The sequence below is a fragment of the Coregonus lavaretus genome (assembly GCF_964263955.1).
Source record: "Coregonus lavaretus genome assembly, contig: HAP1_SCAFFOLD_3046, whole genome shotgun sequence".
Lineage (NCBI taxonomy): Eukaryota > Metazoa > Chordata > Actinopteri > Salmoniformes > Salmonidae > Coregonus > Coregonus lavaretus.
Window position 1 is genome coordinate 17501 of NW_028158147.1, and position 12500 is coordinate 30000.

At 50.6% G+C, this 12500-nt stretch overlaps 1 protein-coding gene across 1 annotated transcript in view; it reads left to right on the forward strand.

Annotated features, from left to right (window-relative positions):
• Window positions 1-12500, forward strand: part of LOC311124369 (disintegrin and metalloproteinase domain-containing protein 12-like) — a gene marked incomplete at both ends in the record, with an annotated part of 45868 nt that overhangs the window by 4453 nt on the left and 28915 nt on the right. The window contains one exon of the mRNA XM_084198532.1: window positions 1853-1931. Coding sequence (XP_084054658.1) covers window positions 1853-1931 — 79 coding nt within the window. The remainder of the gene's footprint in view (window positions 1-1852; window positions 1932-12500) is intronic.

Genomic DNA, 12500 nt, shown 5'->3' on the forward strand with positions numbered 1-12500 from the left:
GCCCCGTCCGACGATACCTCCGGACAGGGCAAACCAGGCAGGATATAACCCCACCCACTTTGCCAAAGCACAGCCCCCACACCACCAGAGGGATATCAACAGACCACCAACCTACTACCCTGAGACAAGGCTGAGTAATGCCCACGAAGATCTCCACCACTGCACGAGCCAGAGAGAGCGACAAACCGGACAGGAAGATCATGTCAGTGACTCAAACCACTCAAGTGATGCACCCCTCCTAGGGACGGCATGGAAAGCACCAGTAAGCCAGTGACTCAGCCCCCGTAACAGGGTCAGAGGCAGAGAATAAGGTGGAGAGACAGGAACCGGCCAGGCAGAGACAGCAAGGGCGGTTTGTCGCTCCAGTGCCTTTCCATTCACCTTCGCACCCCTGGGCCAGACTACACTTAATCATAGGACGAACTGAAGAGATAAGTCTTTAGTATAGACTTAAAGGTCGAGACCGAGTCTGTGTTTCTCACATGGATAGGCAGACCTCCCGAGTGGCGCAGTGGTCGCCGCAGTGGTCGCCGCTGTGCCACTAGAGATCCTGGTTCGAATCCAGGCTCTGTCGTAGCCAGCCGGACCGGGAGACCCATGGGGCGGCGCACAATTGGCCCAGCGTCGTCCAGGGTAGGGGAGGGAATGGCCGGCAGGGATGTAGGTCAGTTGGTAGAGCATGGTGTTTGCAACGCCAGGGTTGTGGGTTCGATTCCCACGGGGGGCCAGTATGAAAATTTAAAAAATTATAATGTATGCACTAACTGTAAGTCGCTCTGGATAAGAGTGTCCTCTAAATGATGTAAATGTAAAAATTCCATACAAATTTAGCTCTATAGGAGCTGTTTGCTTAGAAATTATAGGGTCAATAAGGAGGCCTGCATCTCTCTCCTCTCCCCTCCCAGCCCTTTCTCTTCTCCCTTCTAAGCCCTCTCTCTCTCCCCTCCCAGCCCTCCCCTCTCAGCGTCTCTTCCCAGCCCCCTCTCTCCTCTCCTCTCCCCTCCCAGCCCTTTCTCCCTTCCCATCCCTCTCTCCTCTCCTCTCCCTACCAGCTCTTTCTCCTCCCCTCCCATCCCTCTCTCCTCTACTCTCCCTACCAGCCCTCTCTCCTCCCCCCTCCTCTCCTCTCTCCTCTCCTCTCCCCTCCCAGCCCTTTCTCCTCCCCTTCCATCCCTCTCTCCTCTCCTCTCCTCCCCTCCCATCCCTCTCTACTCTCCTCTCCCAGCCCTCTCCTCCCCCCTCCCCTCCCAGCCCTCTCTCCTCTCCCTACCAGCCCTCTCTCCTCTCCCCTCCCAGCCCCTTCTCCTCCCCTCCCAGCCCTCTCTCTTCTCCTCCCCTCCCAGCCCTCTCTCCTCTCCTCTCCCCTCCTAGCCCTTTCTCCTCTCCTCTCCTCTCCTCTCCTCTCCTCTCCTCTCCTCTCCTCTCCTCTCCTCTCCTCTCCTCTCCTCTCCTTACCATCCCTTTCTCCTCCCCCCTCCCCTCCCATCCCTCTCTCCTCTCTTCTCCCTACCATCCCTCTCTCCTCTCCCCTCCCAGCCCTTTCTCCTCCCATCCCTCTCTCCTCTCCTCTCCCTACCAGCCCTCTCTCCTCTCCCCTCCCAGCTCGTTCTCCTCTCCTCTCCTCTCCTCTCCTCTCCTCTCCTCTCCTCTCCTCTCCTCTCCTCTCCTCTCCTCTCCTCTCCTCTCCTCTCCTCTCCTCTCCTCTCCTCTCCTCTCCTCTCCTCTCCTCTCCTCTCCTCTCCTCTCCTCTCCTCTCCTCTCCCAGCCCTCTGTCTAATGTGTTCCTCACTCTGAGTTGTCCTCTTGAGATTCCTTTCTTTTAACTCTTGCTCTTTTTGTGTCTTATTTCTAGTGGTCTGTTTGCGAGTCACTACACAGAAACACACTACCTGGAAGACGGCAGCGCGGTCACCGGCTCTCACAACCTCACGGTACGGTATTACGTCAAATGGAGTCTCACAACCTCACGGTACGGTATTACGTCAAATGGAGTCTCACAAAACCTCACGGTACGGTATTACGTCTAATGGAGTCTCACAACCTCACGGTACGGTATTACGTCAAATGGAGTCTCACAACCTCACGGTACGGTATTACGTCAAATGGAGTCTCACAACCTCACGGTACGGTATTACGTCAAATGGAGTCTCACAACCTCACGGTACGGTATTACGTCAAATGGAGTCTCACAACCTCACGGTACGGTATTACGTCAAATGGAGTCTCACAACCTCACGGTACGGTATTACGTCAAATGGAGTCTCACAACCTCACGGTACGGTATTACGTCAAATGGAGTCTCACAACCTCACGGTACGGTATTACGTCAAATGGAGTCTCACAACCTCACGGTACGGTATTACGTCAAATGGAGTCTCACAACCTCACGGTACGGTATTACGTCAAATGGAGTCTCACAACCTCACGGTACGGTATTACGTCAAATGGAGTCTCACAACCTCACGGTACGGTATTACGTCAAATGGAGTCTCACAACCTCACGGTACGGTATTACGTCAAATGGAGTCTCACAACCTCACGGTACGGTATTACGTCAAATGGAGTCTCTCACAACCTCACGGTACAGTATTACGTCAAATGGAGTCTCACAACCTCACGGTACAGTATTACGTCAAATGGAGTCTCACAAAACTTCACGGTACGGTATTACGTCAAATGGAGTCTCACAAAACTTCACGGTACGGTATTACGTCAAATGGAGTCTCACAAAACTTCACGGTACGGTATTACGTCAAATGGAGTCTCACACAACCTCACGGTACGGTATTACGTCAAATGGAGTCTCACAACCTCACGGTACGGTATTACGTCAAATGGAGTCTCACAAAACTTCACGGTACGGTATTTAGTTTATTGGAGTTTTTTAAGTCATCACTATTTCCTAGATTGATAGAACCACTTGGTTACTAACAAGACAAAGGGGAGAACGACATAACCGCACAATAACAAGACGTACCTCATACCTATTATCTTGCTGTTGTTTTTCCTCTACGTAGAAAAAACAGTTCTGTGGAGCTCAGAGACCTCTTGTTGAACGCCTGAACCCGTGACCTCTTGTTGAACGCCTGAACCCGTGACCTCTCGTTGAACCCTGAACCTGTGACCTCTCGTTGAACCCCTGAACCCGTGACCTCTCGTTGAACCCCTGAACCCGTGACCTCTCGTTGAACCCCTGAACCCGTGACCTCTTGTTGAACCCTGAACCCGTGACCTCTTGTTGAACCCCTGAACCCGTGACCTCTCGTTGAACCCCTGAACCCGTGACCTCTTGTTGAACCCTGAACCTGTGACCTCTCGTTGAACCCCTGAACCCGTGACCTCTTGTTGAACCCCTGAACCCGTGACCTCTCGTTGAACCCCTGAACCCGTGACCTCTTGTTGAACCCTGAACCTGTGACCTCTCGTTGAACCCCTGAACCCGTGACCTCTCGTTGAACCCCTGAACCCGTGACCTCTCGTTGAACCCCTGAACCCGTGACCTCTTGTTGAACCCTGAACCCGTGACCTCTTGTTGAACCCCTGAACCCGTGACCTCTCGTTGAACCCCTGAACCCGTGACCTCTTGTTGAACCCCTGAACCCGTGACCTCTTGTTGAACCCTGAACCCGTGACCTCTCGTTGAACGCCTGAACCCGTGACCTCTTGTTGAACCCTGAACCCGTCAGGGTGAGGGGTTCTCCCTCCATTTAGAGGAAAATGGACTAAAGGAAATGTTGATGTTCCTGTAAAATCCCTTCTGAAACCTCCCAGAACCAATGAAGGAGCAGCGTGGTTAAAGATAGTTGTGTGTTTGTTGGTGGTGAAAGTGGTCTTCGTTTCTGCCATGGCTTTCTGCACCCACAGATTCAAAGGAAGTCAGAAACGAACTGCTTATTTCCCAAGGTTTCATATGTTTGTTGTGTGACTGTGACCCTGTCACCCCAGTGTGTCTGTGTTTCATCAAATATGAATCTGTTGGTGCAGAAAGCCTTGATTTCTGCCGTGGCGTTTTTTGAGCCCACTGATTCATATTTGATGAAACGCAGACACACTGGAGTCACAGTCGCACAACAAAATATGAAACGTTGGGAAATAGAGGAAGGCTGAGTTATACACTCCTTAAAAAGGTGCTACCTAGAACCATAAAGGGTTAGTTTACAGGTAGATCTGAATAACCTTTGAACCCTATTTTCTCTGAGTGTAGATGAAGCTGAAAAATTCAGATTAAATCGGTCAAGTCTGTTACCGTCCAAATCCTCAAGTCTAAAGTGAATTAGTGTGCTAACAAGCACGCTGTCCTCATTACAAATCTATGTATTTACAAAAACGTCTGCATTATAATTAGTGTTTATAAACATATCTCTCCATAACACTAGATTTATGTCAGTGCAGCATCACATTGTGTATAACACTGATATTGTTAAAGTACTAATGCCTGCTATTGTGAGGCCAAACAAACAAAATGGAGAATGTTGTATGGATTTCAACTGAAGACCGACCAGTCAAACTGTTTTGACACAACCCTTCATTAAATCACCTTAGACTCAACCACCTATTCTAACCCAAGCCTGGTCCCAGATCTCTTTGGGCCATAGAGCCCAACTCTTATCGGTTGTGTTGGGGCTGGCCTCACCAAAATCGGCATTTTTCTCAATGTCATTTTTTAATTTTTGTATTTTATGTCTGTAATTCTGCAATTCAGCTTTTTGCTGCAGATCAAAGATCAAATAAACCTTATTATAAACTCAGAAGAAGAAAAATCTACTCCATTTTAATTAGTAAGAGAGACCTGTGAAGGATAGCCATTTTAATCAGTAAGAGGGACCTGTGAAGGATAGCCATTTTAATCAGTAAGAGGGACCTGTGAAGGATAGCCATTTTAATCAGTGAGAGGGACCTGTGAAGGATAGCCATTTTAATCAGTAAGAGGGACCTGTGAAGGATAGCCATTTTAATCAGTAAGAGGGACCTGTGAAGGATAGCCATTTAAATCAGTAAGAGGGACCTGTGAAGGATAGCCATTTTAATCAGTAAGACGGACCTGTGAAGGATAGCCATTTTAATCAGTAAGAGGGACCTGTGAAGGATAGCCATTTTAATCAGTAAGAGGGACCTGTGAAGGATACGTGATCTAGCCTTTTATTGTTTGCTCTCTCATTGGAGTCTTTAGCTCAACCTATGAATGTGTCATGTTTGGCAAGATAGCACAAACAGACCTGTGACCAGGCTAACTAAGCCGACTGCCTCTGACTTCATATGATGCCACTGGTAGGTAGACCGCAGGGCTGGAAGAAAGGGAGAGGTGTATCTCCCGAGTAGCGCAGTGGTCTAAGACTTTGCCACTAGAGATCCTGGTTCGAGTCCAGGCTCTGTCGTAGCCGGCCGCGACCGGGAGACCCATGGGGCGGCGCACAATTGGCCCAGCGTCGTCCAGGGTAGGGGAGGGAATGGCCGGCAGGGGATATAGCTCAGTTGGTAGAGCATGGCGTTTGCAACACCAGGGTTGTGGGTTCATTTCCCACGGGGGGCCAGTATGAAAAATATAAAAAATGTATGCACTCACTAACCTTAAGTCGCTCTGGATAAGAGTGTCTGCTAAATGACTAAAATGTAAATGTATTGAGGGTAGTGGCTAGTACCCACAGTTCAGTCTGTCTGCTGGGGTTCTCTATTGTTACCTCAGGACCATGTCTGTGGAGTGTGGAGGTCACTCAGCTCAGCTGGGGAAGACAGTGGAAGCACTGTTTGATTTACAGATCTAAAAAGGAGGAGGAGGAGGAGGAGGAGGAAGTGGAGGAGGAGGAGGAGGAGGAAGAAGATAAGGAAGTGGAGGAGGGAGAGGAGGAGGAAGAGGAGGTGTAGGAGGAGGAGGGAGATAAGGAAGTGGAGGAGGAAGTGGAAGAGGAGGAGGAGGAAGAGGAGGAGGGAGATAAGGAAGTGCAGGAGGAGGAAGAGGAGGGGGAGGAGGAGGCAGAAGAGGAGGAGGAAGTGGAGGAAGAGGAGGAAGAGGTGGAAGAGGTGGAGGAGGAAGTGGGGCTGTTAGTACTGCCAGGTCTGCTCTGGTCTGGTCTGGTCTGGTTTGGACTGGGTCAATAAAACATTGTGCTGGAGTTTCACAATTAGGCAAAGAGGGAGTAAAGAGGTGAGGGTGGAGAGAGAATGGGAATGCCTAGAGGAGAGGGTGGAGAGAGAATGGGAATGTCTAGAGGTGAGGGTGGAGAGAGCATGGGAATGTCTAGAGGTGAGGGTGGAGAGAGAATGGGAATGTCTAGAGGAGAGGGTGGAGAGAGAATGGGAATGTCTAGAGGAGAGGGTGGAGAGAGAATGGGAATGTCTAGATGAGAGGGTGGAGAGAGAATGGGAATGTCTAGAGGAGAGGGTGGAGAGAGAATGGGAATGTCTAGAGGAGAGGGTGGAGAGAGAATGGGAATGTCTAGAGGAGAGGGTGGAGAGAGAATGGGAATGTCTAGAGGAGAGGGTGGAGAGAGAATGGGAATGTCTAGAGGAGAGGCTGGAGAGAGAATGGGAATGTCTAGAGGAGAGGGTGGAGAGAGAATGGGAATGTCTAGAGGTGAGGGTGGAGAGAGAATGGGAATGTCTAGAGGAGAGGGTGGAGAGAGAATGGGAATGTCTAGAGGTGAGGGTGGAGAGAGAATGGGAATGTCTAGAGGTGAGGGTGGAGAGAGAATGGGAATGTCTAGAGGAGAGGGTGGAGAGAGAATGGGAATGTCTAGAGGTGAGGGTGGAGAGAGAATGGGAATGTCTAGAGGAGAGGGTGGAGAGAGAATGGGAATGTCTAGAGGAGAGGGTGGAGAGAGAATGGGAATGTCTAGAGGAGAGGGTGGAGAGAGAATGGGAATGTCTAGATGAGAGGGTGGAGAGAGAATGGGAATGTCTAGAAGAGAGGGTGGAGAGAGAATGGGACAGTGAAGAGGTGAGGGGGGAGAGAGAATGGGAATGTCTAGAGGAGAGGGTGGAGAGAGAATGGGAATGTCTAGAGGAGAGGGTGGAGAGAGAATGGGAATGTCTAGAGGAGAGGGTGGAGAGAGAATGGGAATGTCTAGAGGAGAGGGTGGAGAGAGAATGGGAATGTCTAGAGGAGAGGGTGGAGAGAGAATGGGAATGTCTAGAGGAGAGGGTGGAGAGAGAATGGGAATGTCTAGAGGTGAGGGTGGAGAGAGAATGGGAATGTCTAGAGGTGAGGGTGGAGAGAGAATGGGAATGTCTAGAGGAGAGGGTGGAGAGAGAATGGGAATGTCTAGAGGTGAGGGTGGAGAGAGAATGGGAATGTCTAGAGGAGAGGGTGGAGAGAGAATGGGAATGTCTAGAGGAGAGGCTGGAGAGAGAATGGGAATGTCTAGAGGAGAGGCTGGAGAGAGAATGGGAATGTCTAGAGGAGAGGGTGGAGAGAGAATGGGAATGTCTAGAGGAGAGGGTGGAGAGAGAATGGGAATGTCTAGAGGTGAGGGTGGAGAGAGAATGGGAATGTCTAGAGGTGAGGGTGGAGAGAGAATGGGAATGTCTAGAGGAGAGGGTGGAGAGAGAATGGGAATGTCTAGAGGTGAGGGTGGAGAGAGAATGGGAATGTCTAGAGGAGAGGGTGGAGAGAGAATGGGAATGTCTAGAGGAGAGGCTGGAGAGAGAATGGGAATGTCTAGAGGAGAGGCTGGAGAGAGAATGGGAATGTCTAGAGGAGAGGGTGGAGAGAGAATGGGAATGTCTAGAGGAGAGGGTGGAGAGAGAATGGGAATGTCTAGAGGTGAGGGTGGAGAGAGAATGGGAATGTCTAGAGGTGAGGGTGGAGAGAGAATGGGAATGTCTAGAGGAGAGGGTGGAGAGAGAATGGGAATGTCTAGAGGTGAGGGTGGAGAGAGAATGGGAATGTCTAGAGGAGAGGGTGGAGAGAGAATGGGAATGTCTAGAGGAGAGGCTGGAGAGAGAATGGGAATGTCTAGAGGAGAGGCTGGAGAGAGAATGGGAATGTCTAGAGGAGAGGGTGGAGAGAGAATGGGAATGTCTAGAGGAGAGGGTGGAGAGAGAATGGGAATGTCTAGAGGTGAGGGTGGAGAGAGAATGGGAATGTCTAGAGGTGAGGGTGGAGAGAGAATGGGAATGTCTAGAGGAGAGGGTGGAGAGAGAATGGGAATGTCTAGAGGTGAGGGTGGAGAGAGAATGGGAATGTCTAGAGGAGAGGGTGGAGAGAGAATGGGAATGTCTAGAGGAGAGGCTGGAGAGAGAATGGGAATGTCTAGAGGAGAGGCTGGAGAGAGAATGGGAATGTCTAGAGGAGAGGGTGGAGAGAGAATGGGAATGTCTAGAGGAGAGGGTGGAGAGAGAATGGGAATGTCTAGAGGTGAGGGTGGAGAGAGAATGGGAATGTCTAGAGGTGAGGGTGGAGAGAGAATGGGAATGTCTAGAGGAGAGGGTGGAGAGAGAATGGGAATGTCTAGAGGTGAGGGTGGAGAGAGAATGGGAATGTCTAGAGGAGAGGGTGGAGAGAGAATGGGAATGTCTAGAGGAGAGGCTGGAGAGAGAATGGGAATGTCTAGAGGAGAGGCTGGAGAGAGAATGGGAATGTCTAGAGGAGAGGGTGGAGAGAGAATGGGAATGTCTAGAGGAGAGGGTGGAGAGAGAATGGGAATGTCTAGAGGTGAGGGTGGAGAGAGAATGGGAATGTCTAGAGGTGAGGGTGGAGAGAGAATGGGAATGTCTAGAGGAGAGGGTGGAGAGAGAATGGGAATGTCTAGAGGTGAGGGTGGAGAGAGAATGGGAATGTCTAGAGGAGAGGGTGGAGAGAGAATGGGAATGTCTAGAGGAGAGGGTGGAGAGAGAATGGGAATGTCTAGAGGAGAGGGTGGAGAGAGAATGGGAATGTCTAGATGAGAGGGTGGAGAGAGAATGGGAATGTCTAGAAGAGAGGGTGGAGAGAGAATGGGACAGTGAAGAGGTGAGGGGGAGAGAGAATGGGAATGTCTAGAGGAGAGGGTGGAGAGAGAATGGGAATGTCTAGAGGAGAGGGTGGAGAGAGAATGGGAATGTCTAGAGGAGAGGGTGGAGAGAGAATGGGAATGTCTAGAGGAGAGGGTGGAGAGAGAATGGGACAGTGAAGAGGTGAGGGGGAGAGAGAATGGGAATGTCTAGAGGAGAGGGTGGAGAGAGAATGGGAATGTCTAGAGGAGAGGGTGGAGAGAGAATGGGAATGTCTAGAGGAGAGGGTGGAGAGAGAATGGGAATGTCTAGAGGAGAGGCTGGAGAGAGAATGGGAATGTCTAGAGGAGAGGGTGGAGAGAGAATGGGAATGTTTAGAGGAGAGGCTGGAGAGAGAATGGGAATGTCTAGAGGAGAGGCTGGAGAGAGAATGGGAATGTCTAGAGGAGAGGGTGGAGAGAGAATGGGAATGTCTAGAGGAGAGGGTGGAGAGAGAATGGGAATGTCTAGAGGAGAGGGTGGAGAGAGAATGGGAATGTCTAGAGGAGAAGGGGGAGAGAGAATGGGAATGTCTAGAGGAGAGGGTGGAGAGAGAATGGGAATGTCTAGAGGAGAGGCTGGAGAGAGAATGGGAATGTCTAGAGGAGGGGCTGGAGAGAGAATGGGAATGTCTAGAGGAGAGGGTGGAGAGAGAATGGGGCAGAGGAGAGGGTGGAGAGAGAATTGGAATGTCTAGAGGAGAGGGTGGAGAGAGAATGGGAATGTCTAGAGGAGAGGGTGGAGAGAGAATGGGAATGTCTAGAGGAGAGGGTGGAGAGAGAATGGGAATGTCTAGATGAGAGGGTGGAGAGAGAATGGGAATGTCTAGAAGAGAGGGTGGAGAGAGAATGGGACAGTGAAGAGGTGAGGGGGAGAGAGAATGGGAATGTCTAGAGGAGAGGGTGGAGAGAGAATGGGAATGTCTAGAGGAGAGGGTGGAGAGAGAATGGGAATGTCTAGAGGAGAGGGTGGAGAGAGAATGGGAATGTCTAGAGGAGAGGGTGGAGAGAGAATGGGAATGTCTAGAGGAGAGGGTGGAGAGAGAATGGGAATGTCTAGAGGAGAGGGTGGAGAGAGAATGGGAATGTCTAGAGGAGAGGGTGGAGAGAGAATGGGAATGTCTAGAGGAGAGGCTGGAGAGAGAATGGGAATGTCTAGAGGAGAGGGTGGAGAGAGAATGGGAATGTTTAGAGGAGAGGCTGGAGAGAGAATGGGAATGTCTAGAGGAGAGGCTGGAGAGAGAATGGGAATGTCTAGAGGAGAGGGTGGAGAGAGAATGGGAATGTCTAGAGGAGAGGGTGGAGAGAGAATGGGAATGTCTAGAGGAGAGGGTGGAGAGAGAATGGGAATGTCTAGAGGAGAAGGGGGAGAGAGAATGGGAATGTCTAGAGGAGAGGGTGGAGAGAGAATGGGAATGTCTAGAGGAGAGGCTGGAGAGAGAATGGGAATGTCTAGATGAGAGGGTGGAGAGAGAATGGGAATGTCTAGAGTAGAGGGTGGAGAGAGAATGGAACAGAGGAGAGGAGAGGGTGGAGAGAGAATGGGAATGTCTAGAGGAGAGGGTGGAAAGAGAATGGGAATGTCTAGATGAGAGGGTGGAGAGAGAATGAGAATGTCTAGAGGAGAGGGTGGAGAGAGAATGGGAATGTCTAGAGGAGAGGGTGGAGAGAGATGGAACAGAGGAGAGGAGAGGGTGGAGAGGGAATGGGAAAGTGGAAGGGAGAGGACGCTCAGACAAAGAAGAAGTGGGCTGCTTGCTTGGCCTTTAGGTGAACAGTCCATTGTTCCTTTTAAAAACTTTGATTTCAACAATCCCAAACTTAAGTAGTTACTGTAAATACTCTTTACAAGATGAAACACAGTGACAATAGGAATTTTACTATTGACTTGATACATGGTAAATGGTTACACCTTGTGGAACATTCATGAAAAGATGAAAATCTAGCTACCATCATGCAGTACATGTTCAACCCACACATTCACATGGACAATATTTTCCACACTGAGCATCACGTTCCAGTTGATCCTGCTGTGGAGTGGGACTAGATCAGACTATCCCTGTCCTTGGCTGGGTTTGGCCCACTCAGCACAATCCAGACATTCCACAGCACACGCACAATAAGGGAGCTGTACTGGACCAGACTGGACTGGGCTGGGACGCTTGGGGTCCCTGTGAACCTAGCTTGATTTTTACCAACATCCCCCTACTATTAGCAGGACATATAATGAAAGCTCCTCCTCCCTTTAGAAGGACATATAATGAAAGCTCCTCCTCCCTTTAGCAGGACATATAATGAAAGCTCCTCCTCCCTTTAGCAGGGGACATAATGAAAGCTCCTCCTCCCTTTAGCAGGGGACATAATGAAAGCTCCTCCTCCCTTTAGCAGGGGACATATTGAAAGCTCCTCCTCCCCTTAGCAGTGACTGGATCCCCTAGTGACAGTGACTGGATCCCTTAGTGACTGGATCAATTAGTGACTGGATCCCCTAGTGACTGGGTCCCCTAGTGACTGGATCCCTTGGTGTCTGGATCCCCTACTTCTGGATCCCCTAGTGACTGGGTCCCCTAGTGACTGGATCCCTTAGTGACTGGATCCCCTACTTCTGGATCCCCTAGTGACTGGGTCCCCTAGTGACTGGATGCCATAGTGACTGAATCCCCTACTGACTGGATCCCCTAGTGACTGGTTCCAGCCCTTCATGGGAGAGTCAGACTGGAGGGTTCTATAGTCCACTAGTGACTGGGTCCAGCCCTTCATGGGAGAGTCAGACTGGAGGGTTCTATAGTCCCCTAGTGACTGGGTCCAGCCCTTCATGGGAGAGTCAGACTGGAGGGTTCTATAGTCCACTAGTGACTGGGTCCAGCCCTTCATGGGAGAGTCAGACTGGAGGGTTCTATAGTCCACTAGTGACTGGGTCCAGCCCTTCATGGGAGAGTCAGACTGGAGGGTTCTATAGTCCACTAGTGACTGGGTCCAGCCCTTCATGGGAGAGTGGGACTTAGACTGGAGTGGCCCAGTCTTCCAGTCTCCCATCAGTCTAAGATGGACTGATCCATTGGTAATTTACTGGCCTGTCTGGAGGGAGTTAGGGGGGAGGGAGGAATCTGAGCCCCTTCATTCCCCCCTTTCATTTGTCAGTATTTTAGGCCAGCTAAGCGTCTGTCAGAGGCAAGGTATTAGAGGGAGGGAGTGAGTGATGAGTGAGGGAGGGAGTGAGTGATGAGTGAGGGAGGGAGTGATGAGTCAGAGACTCTTCACTTCTCCGTCCTTCCCCTTTCATATGTATGTTTTCTAGCTCTCTGTAATGGAAGTTTCATATTCCTCACTCAGATGACGTACCAGACACAGGAAGGGAGACGCTAGTCCTTCACAGGAAGGGAGACGCTAGTCCTTCACAGGAAGGGAGACCCTAGTCCTTCACAGGAAGGGAGACGCTAGTCCTTCACAGGAAGGGAGACGCTAGTCCTTCACAGGAAGGGAGACCCTAGTCCTTCACAGGAAGGGAGACGCTAGTCCTTCACAGGAAGGGAG